General features: G+C 48.3%; 1 protein-coding gene across 4 annotated transcripts in view; it reads left to right on the top strand.

The window, feature by feature from the left end:
- SCN10A (sodium voltage-gated channel alpha subunit 10) overlaps positions 1–12,301 on the top strand; it is a 103,933-nt gene that overhangs the window by 82,884 nt on the left and 8,748 nt on the right. For all 4 annotated transcript variants that reach the window (XM_055557093.1, XM_055557092.1, XM_055557091.1 and 1 more), the window contains 6 exons: positions 1,798–1,971; positions 6,075–6,197; positions 7,364–7,648; positions 8,373–8,426; positions 9,276–9,413; positions 9,641–9,745. In XM_055557093.1, coding sequence (XP_055413068.1) covers positions 1,798–1,971; positions 6,075–6,197; positions 7,364–7,648; positions 8,373–8,426; positions 9,276–9,413; positions 9,641–9,745 — 879 coding nt within the window. The remainder of the gene's footprint in view (positions 1–1,797; positions 1,972–6,074; positions 6,198–7,363; positions 7,649–8,372; positions 8,427–9,275; positions 9,414–9,640; positions 9,746–12,301) is intronic.

Raw genomic sequence — 12,301 nt, 5'->3', positions numbered from 1 at the left:
AAGTGCAAAAAAAAAAAAATACTTGGAAATTATGGGAAAATGCAAAGAAAAAATAACACCCATTTTTCTATCACTCGGAGAGAATCTCACTTTGAAAACATTTTGGTGCACTTCCTTCCCATCTTTTTTATGCATGTAATACATAAGTATTACAAAATGGAAATCACACTTGTGCATTTCATAATTTCTCAGTAAATTTTCTTGGTAATTTGGTCTTCCTGTCTTATTGACTGGCTGCAGTAGCTAACCCCCACACTCACTCCTGATAGCATTGAATCTGCCTACAATGCTGGAGACACAGGAGACCTGGATTCGACCCCTGGGTTGGGAAGATGCCCTGAAGGAGGGCATGGCAACCCACTCCAGTATTCTTGCCTGGAAAATCCCAAAGACAGAGGAGCCTGGTGGGCTACAGTCCATGGGGTCACAAAAGAGTCGAACATGACTGAGCAACTGAGAGCACACACACATCCTTATGTACACTCCTTTGGAGGTGTCGGTTTTTTTCCTGTCTTAGATCCAGCCTTAGAAGCAGAACTGGAAGCAGGAATTCTTGTGCAATTTGTGGAGGGCACCCTCTGGGACTTCCCTCATAGCTCAGTTGGTAAAGAATCCGCCTGCAGTGCAGAAGACCCCGGTTCAATTCCTGAATTGGGAAGATCCGCTGGAGAAGCAATAGGCTACCCCCTCCAGTATTCTGGCCTGGAGAATTCCATGGACTGTATAGTCCCTGGAGTCACAAAGAGTCGGACACGACTGAGCGACTTTCACTTTCCTGTGGGCTGGAGCACGTGAAGGAAGTAGGACAGAACAGGGAAAGGGGCAGGGAAAAGATGTGTTTCCCATGAAGCCCAGCCTCACCCTGATCCCATGGGCGCTCTGAAGCATAAAGGCCATTGCAGGACTGTCCCACCTTGAAGCAAGGGGTCAGTCAGACTCTGGCTGCAGCTGCCCCCAGAGGGGTAATACAGTCTCCTAAGGTGGAGTCCCTTCCCTTCAGTCCATGGACGTGTTCTCAGGCAACAGGCATCACCAGCTGTTAGCAACCAACATTCACAGTAGCTGGAGATGGTCACACTGGTCCCTTCAACAGGATCTGGGTGGGAACCAACAATAGGTAGTGTCCTTAGGATACGTTCTTGAAGGCAGAATTGCTGTATTTCTAAAACATTTGAGTCATATTACCAAGTTAGGGGTCCAAAAAAACTCAACTACTTTTTACTCCACCCAGCTGTGTGTGAAAGGAGCTGCTTCCCCACAGTCAAGCTGACTGGGGGTTCCCCTCACCCCATCCACACCCCGACCCCCTATGCCTCTTCCTCTTCATCAAGCTGATGAAAGAGAAATGGCATCTTTTTCTTCATTTGGATTTCCTTGATTACTGGTGAAATGCAGCATTCTTTTTCAGAGTTCATTGGTGAATCTTACTTTCATTTTCATGAACATCCTTTGTTGCTTTTATTTTTAAACCAAGTCACTGTTAAAAAAATCCCTTTGGTTCACTTCCAAAATCCAATTCGAGAAGGATTCCTTTCTCACTTGTGTTCGGCTTCCCTGCAAAGTATAAGCAGAACTGTGTGTCTCCGCTGGCTCCAGGGAAGTCCTGGTTTGGATCTCGCAGGGCCTCCTCCACTAGCTCACGCTACCTCCCCACAGCAGAGAAAACAAAATGATGCAGGTGAGCTGGTTCCCAGAGCTCCCCAGGGGCTGTGGCCAGGGCTGGCTAGATCCTTTCCTCTCCTCGGACCCCACTGCTGTGGGTCTCGGCCACCTGTCAACTTGCTTCCTTCCTTCCAGGTCTTTGAAGATGTTTACCTTGACCAGAAGCCCACAGTAAAGGCCTTGCTGGAGTACACCGACAGGGTGTTCACGTTCATCTTTGTGTTTGAGATGCTGCTCAAATGGGTGGCCTATGGCTTTAAGAGTTACTTCACCAATGCCTGGTGCTGGCTGGACTTCCTGATCGTGAACGTGAGTGACCCAGTGGGCACTTGTGGAGCTGGGGGTCCTTTCCTCTGGCTGATGGCTGTAGCTAGTGCAAAGAAAGTTTAGCAAGGGATCTGAGAATAGCCCTGTATCCCTGTGATCCAGGTAAGATCTAAACAGTACATGATTCCAACACAACAGTGACCTTCGAGTGAGTCTTTAGGTCCTTGGTCTCCATCCAGAAAGACCACTTTCTACTCTCTGTATTTTACATTCAAAGCAAGATAGACATGACCTTGAGTCCACTGGCAGGGCTTCCGGACCTCAGGATGCTAAAGACTGCCTGGCACAGAGAACCTGCCCTCCCTCTGACTCAGTGATCTCCAGCCCTTGCTGTGCTTTAGAATCACTTGGGGAGCTCGTAAGAATACAGTGAACAAACACTCCTCTTCCCAGAGATTCATATGTTTCTGGCCCTAGATGGAGTCCAGGCGTCAGTGTCCTGTAAAAGTTTCTGGGCATGTCCAGTGTGCGGACAGGATGGAGAACCACCGAGCGTGCACCACCGGCACTTCCGCAGTGGCACTAAGAGTGAGAGAGGCCCCACTGGAGAGGTGATGCCTGGAGCTTGTGTGTTCAGATGGACTTGTAGCCACTGGCCCTGCCTTAGGGGATTTACCAAGGGCCTCCCACTCATTAAACTTGAGATTTTCAAAGCTCTGGGGAGACCATACTCAATAAAGTCTCCTAATAGTCCTTTTAGCCCCCAGAGCCCAGAGAGAGTGCCTCCTCTTCTTGACCATACAGTCCTCCATCTGTCCAGGCTCTTGCAGCCTTGGCTTTTCAGGATGGCTGCCTGGGCTGTTTGTTCACTGCTGCATGTCTGAGGGTCCCTGCAGGCAGGGGGAGGCACGTGCTAAGTTTGTCTCTGCTTCCCGCACTCCCACAGCCATCAGTGCCAAGGTCTGCACATCAGAGGTGTTAGGAAATGTGTCTGTATTTGGTGCTTGCCTCCTGAAGCTGGATGGAGTCCAGTTCAGAACATTCTGTCCAGCCTCCTGTGTTGGCAGGTCCCCCACAGCAGGCCTGGACACCCAATTCTCTTCTTTCCTGATACCAATGCACTAGCAGCATCAGGCCACTGTATCACAGGGATTAGCTGTGAGGCCTGAAATCTGAGTCACAGGTGATAATTTTGTAGGTTATCAAATAATTATTCATAGATGAGGGATAAATGTTTAATTCCAGCCACCCACCCTTGTGAGGGGCAGTCACTCCTAAGTAGGTCTCACTAATTTCAGTCCTGATCACCTGAAATGGTCACCCACTCATCCACCCATTTTCCTACTAGTTCTCCTTCTGACAACCCATCCCTTCTTCCATCTATCCGACCATTCACCCTTCCCTTCTTCCTTCCTTCCAAACATCCGTTCATGTTTACGTCTCCTATTTATCCTCTGTCAGTCCTCCCCCTCCCTCCCTCCATCCTCATTCTTCTTCCTCTCGTCCCTTCTGTCCCTCTGTTCACCCTAACTTTCTATCCATCCATCAATTGATTCTTAACCCTTCTCTTTCTATCCTTTGATTTCTCTTTCTATCAAACTGTCCAGTCATCCAACTTTCTATTCATTCATTCAAGCACCTTCCATCCAAGTATCTTTCTACTCATTCATTTCTATCTTTCTATTCTTCCTTTAATCTTCCTTAACCACCTGTCCTTCCTTTCTTCCACCCATCTGTCCATTCATCCGCTTTTCTTCCACTCATCCATCCTGTCAACCTTCCATCCATCCTCTCATCTCTTCCATTCCTCTCTCCATCTATCTTTTCATTCATCCATCAGTCATTTTATCCAGCCAGCCATCCTTCCCCAGTCCATCCACCCCATTTATCCACTATGTCAATTCTTCTTTGCCTTCTTTCTTCCATCGTCTCTTTCAATTCTATCATATCCATCCTTGTATCGTTTAATCCATTCTTCTATCCAATCACCCTTCAACTTTCTATCAATATATCTTCCTTCTTTCTTTCCTTCCTTCCATCCACTCATCCCAACATACTCTGTCTTTCTTTCAATTTGTCAAAATGCTTATTTATAACTACAGAATATAAGATTGCCTTATGAAGTGCTCTGGGAGAGATAGAAGCCAAGAAATAAAAATTCCCTATCTCCAGAAGTTTATACTTTAATCCTCCAGCAGATAGGACACACAGAGAGAAATAAACATATGATGATTGAGGATGCTGTGAGCACTGCTGGAAGCAATTAGTGTCTTAGGGACATAGAGACATAAACCTGCATCCACTCTGGGGGTGGCGTAGCTGGGAAGGCTTCATATAGAAGTTGGCATTAGATACAGAACTTAAAATGAGTGGGAGCAACAAGATACAAAAAGGGGTGGAGTGGCCAATTTAATTAAAAGATGACCCTGGGCAGAGGCACAGACACAGGTACATTTAGGGAATGATTTGATTTGGGTAGGATATATGGATGATACATGATTGGCAAAGCAGGCTGTGGCCATATAATATAGGCTAAGGAGTCTGGAGCTTGTCCTAAGATGCTAAAGCATCAGGGAAGGTTGGGAGTAAGGGAGAAACATGATCATAATCAAATTTGCAGTGGAGAATGGATGGGATGGATGCAGCAATGGGGCCTAGAGATCAGTTGGGAGGCTTGTGGCCTGAGCTGTAGGAATGGAGTTGGACTTGAGCAGGAGAGCTTTGATGGAGAGGCCCCAGCTACTGATTGCCCCAACTGCAGATTTTGCAGCCCTCCTGGGGACTGAGCAAAAGACTGAACAGGGTCCAGGATGGAACTGACCCCAGACCTCCTGCTCTCAGTCAGCCAGGCAGCTGGGTGCCACCTGGTGACGTCTGGAGAGTTGCCTGGATGAAGGAAGGGGGTCCTTCCCATTCCATTTTTTTGTCCTAGTGGAATAAGCTACAGTTCAGAGAACAGGCATTATTTGGGGCTCTAGCACCCAAGTGTAAACCCTTTCTTTTCTGACACACCCACCCAGCTCTCAAGACAGGCTGAGCCTGAATTCAGCCCACCAGTCATGGTGCCGTTGGGGTCTCCCAGGATTGGGTCACAGTCTCTGGCAAGCTCATGCCAATGCATAAGGTATCTCTCTGGAACCTTCAAAGTTCCTGGGAAGCGTGACCATTTTTCCATGTCAGTTTGTGTCATTTGCAGTCCTTGGTCCAACACTTGAAAAATGCAAAACTGACTGACCAACAGGGACTCACAACTCAAGTCACTGTACTCAGCTGTCTGTCAAAGCTGAATCTCCTGACCCCATGCCAGTCATCCTTCCTGCAAAATTGCAGAGCTGTGAGGGCTTCAGAGTTCTCTTAGTCTGACTCCTCACTTTACAAAGGGTAACAACTTTTGTGAACCTGGACTAGCAAGGCACTGACTGAAGGTCGCAAAAAAAATCAGTGTTGAAAGGGAACTAGACCCCACCCAGCTTCTCCAGTGGCTCAGTGGTAAAAAATCTGCCTGCCAATGCAGGAGACACAGGAAAATTCCCTAGGTCAGGAGGATCCCCTGGAGAAGGAAAAGGCAACCCATTCCAGTCTTCTTTCCTGGGAAATCCCATGGACAGAGGAGCTGTCAGGCTACAGTCCATGGGGTCAGACGCAACTGAGCGGCTAAAAAACAGATCTCACCCAGCCCAGGACTCTTTCCTTCCTCTTTTCTGAGCACATACAATTGAGAATCACTTTATATTCCTCAAGATGCACTTTCAGCGTCACCCCCATGAAGGGCCAGCATCTCTATCCAAGTCTTTGAAAGTCAATCAAATGATAAAGGCTGTTGGGACCTGGCTAATGCCCCTAGAAGGGAAAGGGAAGGCTGATTTACTCCACCAGGAGCTTGACTACCTACAACCAGGGGGTGGCAATGTGAGAGACTGAGATTTTCTTTAACAGTAGTTCAGATTAATGTTGAATGAAAGCTTTAATGAAAGTGAAGAGATTGGACTCTTGCTTAACCTCTCATTCGAGTTCAGAATAAGGTGGAAGCCAGGATGATGGCTCCTACAGAGTAGGGAGTGGGAGGGATTCCCTGTCTTCTTCCACCAGGGCCAACTGAGGAACCTTAGGGTGATGCTTTTGCTCTCTGCCTGCTCTCTTGTCAGATCTCATTGACAAGCCTCATAGCGAAGATCCTGCAGTATTCTGATATGGCATCCATCAAAGCCCTTCGGACCCTCCGTGCCCTGCGGCCACTGCGGGCTCTGTCTCGATTTGAAGGCATGCGGGTAAGGCTTACCTCCTAACTGCTCTGGTCTGCAGCATTTGGTTTCCACGCCACCTTCATGCTCTGTGTACCACTGACCCTGAGCGCTGGGCCCCGCCCCACAGAGCCCCACTTTCTGCTGTCACACTGGTGGTCCTGCAGTGTCCCAACTCTCCTGGTTCTCCTTCAAGTCCCTCTGTAAGCGCTCTTCGCTTCTCACATCCAACAGGACCCAGACCTCACTCTCTCTTGCTCTCAGTGAGGTGACCCTGCTTCACGCCTTTTGTCCTTATTGTAAAAATCTTCACAACATCCCAAGCTCTTCATCTTTCATGACAAATAAGCCTTGCCTCTGACATTCCTTTTAAATGCGGTGACACACAGCAGCTTAGCCACCACCCACCTGCAGGGATCGTTTCTCCAACCCAGCCCAATCATTTGCCCTCTGGATTCTCTCCTTTGATGCATCCCTCTCCTCATCCATGGCTTCAGCCTCCACCTTGCCCTCCCGTCTTCCTCAGAAGGGAATGCTCACAAGCCTGGCCCTTGTCTCACAGGGGACACTGGACTGCTCATTCCCGCCCCCTCCTCATAACCATGGAAGTCTCCTGGTGCAGAAGGCAAGGTTTGCTTCCCTCTTCCACCATTGCCTCAAAAATACACAGTGCTTTCAAAACAAGTGTGGACTTTTAAAATTAACTTGTGTCTTTACAAACATTAGGAACTTATGACTGAAATATTTTGATATTTATTTTATCTCCAGGTTGCTGATTTACAAATCAGCAAGTTTGTGAATATGAATTTGGGTTCTCACTGATTATTGACCAAAGTACACTATATATTTTATAAAAATATACTTTATAAAGTTCTAGAAGTCTGTGTGTACAAGTACAAAACACACTTGCACCCCCAACTGAGCATGTATGCACTTATAAATGTGTCCTCAATTTTGAGGAGAGACAGTGGGCCCTGCCCTGAATGACCTTGAGAGAGAAGGTATAAACCCATCTTCAGCTGCCCAGTGCCTCTGTCTTCTGAGTCTGAATTTTGGCTCTGATTAACCCACTCCTCTTCCTTCCAAAGGCCACTGGCTTGTGACGCAACCTGAATAAATGTAGAAAGAATTGGAATTTAGCAAGAAAAGTGGAACATTGGTGGGGCTCCAGGTCTTTTTGCCTTTCTCCCCAGGTGGTGGTAGATGCCCTGGTGGGTGCCATCCCATCCATCATGAATGTCCTACTCGTCTGCCTCATCTTCTGGCTCATCTTCAGCATCATGGGCGTGAACTTCTTTGCGGGGAAGTTTCAGAAATGCATCAACAAGACCAATGAAGGCTTTCTTCTCGTGCCTTGGTCTACTGTGAATAACATGTCTGACTGTGAACGTCAAAACCACACTGGAAGCTTATTTTGGGTCAATGTGAAGGTCAACTTTGATAATGTTGCAATGGGCTACCTCGCGCTTCTGCAGGTGGTGAGTCCTGAGATCAACCTTGTCTCTTCCTTTGGCTGCTCAATAATGTGGACAGTCTGGGGTCTCCCAGAAGGTGCTATGTGGAGACTCTGCAAGGGATAGCACTCAATGTGAACTGAGATTATTCCCTATTCCTACAGAGGACACTGTGAGGCTAGAGGAGCTTATCAGTGAGTGCGACCTCATAGTGGTGCAATTAGACCAATGTGGGCTAACAGAATAAAGGGATGGGCTTACCATGAGACTGTATTGGGTGATAATTTAGAATTCAATACTTTCACAGAATAGACCTGATTTAGTCACATAGACTAAACAGTCTTCTACTGCAAATCATCTCCTAGAGGGTAATGAACTATGTTCCAGGTCTGTTGTAATGACAAGTAATGCTGGCTTGTGAATGTCACTAACATTCACACTTCCATTCATTCATTCATTCATCCCTTTTCATCCACTTGTCATTCAGTGCTGCTGGAATTACTTATGTTTGTCACGCAGTTACCCACGACTTTCTGCACCCACCATTTGTTCACAGATTTGTTCCACAACTAGTCCCTAAGTAGCTATGGCATGCCAGGCTCTGAAATCAGAGACGTGTCAGAACTGGCTCCGGGGAGTGGCGGGCGGGGAATGCTGTATGAGAAAAACAGACAAATAAGTGAATCAAAATAGAGGCCGATGGAGATGACTGGGCGGACACTGAGTGGCCTCTGCTCCTTGTTTCCAGGCAACCTTTAAAGGCTGGATGGACATCATGTATGCGGCTGTCGATTCCCGGGATGTGAGTCTCAGCCTGCAGCCCCTCCTGCTTCTCCCTCTGTGCATCCCACCCACACTAGTCTATTTGAAATGGACTGAAAGCAGCCTTGGTGCTGAGAGAGGCGATCACCCAGCAGTCTGGCACTATCCCACAACCCGAAACAGCGGCCGGCGGGCCCTCTGTTGGATATTTAAACCAACCTAGTCTTCTAGGCTTCCCAAGTTCCTCCTCTGTTCACCACTGAGGAAATTATCAGAGAACCTCTAAAAGACTGCGTGTGAGGGTACTCCCTGGGCAGAGGTGGGGCCAAGGGCAGTGTAGCTAGAACAATGGAATTCCAGACACCGTCATGGCAGCTGATGGGTGGAGATGGGTGCTGTTGGGGAAAGACCCTTTCCTGCTGGGGCAAAAGACACTACTGACAGTCCGTCCCATGTCCCCTCGGCCCCTCTGAGTTCGCCCTCGTGCTATGTTGCTGGTTTTATCTGAGGTTTGATTTTCTTCAGTGCCTCAGAGTTTGCTCTGCAGCTCCTCCTGCAAGCGCAGAGGACCGCAAGTCCATGGGGGTGACCCTCACACGTCAGCTGTGGGAGTCTGTAGACACATGCCCTTGCCCCCTTGTCCCTTCGAAGCACAATTCTGAGCTGTGTTCTGCGGTCCTTAGAGGATGGCGTGCCACTTGCCTGTGATGATTGCGTGGCCTTTATCCTGTTCCTGCTTCCCCTCCCCCGGCCTCACTTCTGCTTCCTGGGATCACCTCCCAAATAAGCCCCCTGCACCCAGGTCCTTGGCTTGGGGCTCAGGGTTCTTTGGGGTTACCACAAGCTAAGATGCCCCCTTGTTCCCATGCCACCACTTGTCTGCTCACAGGTGAACCTGCAGCCCAAGTGGGAGGACAACGTGTACATGTACTTTTACTTTGTCATCTTCATCATTTTTGGCGGCTTCTTCACACTCAATCTCTTTGTTGGCGTCATCATTGACAACTTCAACCAACAGAAAAAAAAGATAAGTGGGGCTCAGGTGTTTCTGAGGTAGTGGCAAATCTTAGACTTCCCATCTGTCCCCTGACCTCGTGACTGAGGCACCCCTAGTCACAGCGCCCACGCCTGACCAGGAGCCCAGTCTTGGCCTTTAGCACCAACACTGACCCTGTCTGGAGTCAGGCCCAGAAAGGGCTGAAGGCTGCCACTGGGGGCAGTAACAGTAGTGTGTATCATCCTGTCTCTCTGCACTTAGGGGGCCAGGACATCTTCATGACAGAGGAGCAGAAGAAGTACTACAATGCCATGAAGAAGCTGGGCTCCAAGAAGCCCCAGAAGCCCATACCACGGCCCCTGGTGAGCCCCAAATCCCCCCACCCCCTCTAGCAGAGCATGTCACTCCAACCTGACAGCCCATGCCTGTGTTGGTAGGGGTCTGACCAGAATTCTGTGTGGAGGAGGACATCTAGTTGAGTTTGGGGATGAGCTAATGAGAGTTTCCAGGCCCTAGGAAAAAAGGTCTGCAAGAAGCAACTCTGGTCTTCTGGAGTGAACATACTCCTGTAGATGTTCCAAATAGACCCGTGTAGGGAAGTAGTGAATTGCCCAACAGGCTTAGGGTTCCAGCACCAGATCGAAAACAGATTAGGCTAAATGATATTAAGGATGGTTCGAGACCTGAGATTAAACATTTGTGATTATGAGTCATGATGTAGGTTGCAATGTATCTCCAGGCTCACCGCCACATTCCACCCTATGCTTACAGGTAGACAGAGAGAAAATGGCCAAACCTAGCCCAGCTGGGATCCTGGGCCCAGTTACGGTCATGGTCAGGTGACACAATAGGAACCAAAAATTATCCCACTTTAGTGTTTAAAGACTGACCAAAGCTTAGCACCATACCCCTCTTTGATTCTTTTGTTCACTAAGAGCCATGGCTCAAGCCCATTAGCCCTTCCTCACACAAGGGCAAAGCCTAAGGACCTTCAGCAAAGGTACAGGCCTTTTCCTAAATGAATGAGGGAAACAAACATTCTGTTGGTCAAGGGATTAGGATTTCTAAATCAAGGCATGGGGTTTGCATAAGTTACTAAAAACTTCATGAGCACAAAGTCTTAAAAACATTTACAGGAGGGGAAAATGCTGTGACCTGTCACACACTTTACTTGGAAACTGTGATCACAAATGTATCACTACTCTCAGTTCTGATAAGAGGTGTTACAGTGGGGAGTGAGAGGATGTTCAGATCTCTGTAGGGGCAGAGGTTTCCTTCCAAATCCAGTGTAAGATCAAGATAACTGGGGTTGAATTAACCTGAAGTGAGTCCCTAAGGTTCAGCGAGTATCCCTCCAATGTCCAATGAACAAGTTCAAACTTAGAAGATGTAGATGAAAGGCTGAGCCCAGCCAATCATACTCAAGTAGGGGTTACGGGCGAAGGCTCCTAAGACCTACTGAGAAGCAAGCATCTGAGTCCTTGCTAGTCTATACTGATGGCTGGACTGGTTTTGAATCCACATTTGAACATACAGCAAGGTGTTCTCTGCTAGAGGCAACCCTTGGCAAAATCATGACAGCTTGGGGTACCTCTCCCTACATACTTGCTCCATCTCTCTCTAACATCTCAGCTTCTCCCCTCTCGTCAGCCAATCCCACATGCCAATCACAGCTTTCTCCTCTCAAGGAGGACAATTTCCTTGGGACAGAGTGGGTTGCATTTCCAAAAGGGACCATGGAGAGGGTGCTGTCTGAATACAAAGGTAGGACTCTAGTGTTGAAATTCCAGACAGTGCGATAGGGGTGGAAGTCAGTGGTTGAGCAGGAAGACCTACAACAAAATCATCATGTTTCCTAATTGTGTGCACCATCCCCAAGGTCCTCCAAGGCGGGCGCTGGAGGAGGCCTTCCATGTGGGTGAGAAAAGTAAGGCCTCATAGCCCAGCTGAGTTCCTGACATGAGTCATCCCTTTGGATGGGGTGGGGGTGTATCACTAACTATCAGCAGTAATGGCTCTAGTGGAGGAGCGTGACTCTCTCCTTAATATTCTGGTCCAGGCATGGCCGACATTCTTTCCTTTATTCCGTTCAGCATAGCTGAGGCAGGGTTGGAACATTTAAACAAGACTTTGAGGCTTAGGGATGCCAAAAGGGAAACTGGCAGAGCAGGACCCGAGCAGCAATTGCATCTGGCTGGTCTCCAGGACCCACAAGCCTTGGCCCATCCTAGCTCCTGGCTGGCATCCATATGGCAGGCGACATCTTGGCACCCACTACCCACTGGGACAAAGCTGATCATCTGCCCTCCACAATGTCCAGAGCCAAGAAAGAAGCCCAAGCCCAAAGAGAAATGCCTGCTCCCATCTGAGACTCACCTTCCCAGGTCCGGTCTCCTCCTCATCAGATTACTAGCACTGGAATGGCCACCTTCTTCCCTAAGGGGTCCCAACAGGTGGAGCTGGCCAGGTAAGGTGAGCACTGGCATAGGACTCTGCTCCACAGGTGCACGTGTGCCAGCTCATAGCAGGGCCGGGCTCGGATGACATACAGACCTCCGACACACGCATGTACATAGTACTCCTTGCCTCAGGTGAAGCCCAAGTTCTAAATCTTATGCTTCATTATAGCAAAGACAAAACCTTCCACAAAACTGGTAAATTTTATTCTGCAACATTCCCTACTATAGAAATCACTAAAAGTAGGTTTCATATACTCCACTTTATAAGAAAATAATAGGCTCCAGAATATCACATCATCAGTCACCCACTTCATCATCTCTGAGAGCACCGAGGGTTGCAAAGAGGTGATCTCTGCCCACAAGCTAAGCCAAGAGCAGCTAGAAAGCTGCATCATTCCCCAGCAGCTGAGTATCGAGGACAAACATGATGTCCGGAACTTAGCAGTGTTGCCTGCTCTG

The sequence above is a fragment of the Bubalus kerabau genome, chromosome 20 (genome assembly GCF_029407905.1).
Source record: "Bubalus kerabau isolate K-KA32 ecotype Philippines breed swamp buffalo chromosome 20, PCC_UOA_SB_1v2, whole genome shotgun sequence".
NCBI classification, from domain to species: Eukaryota; Metazoa; Chordata; class Mammalia; order Artiodactyla; family Bovidae; genus Bubalus; species Bubalus kerabau.
This window is presented reverse-complemented; position numbering and strand designations above follow the sequence as displayed.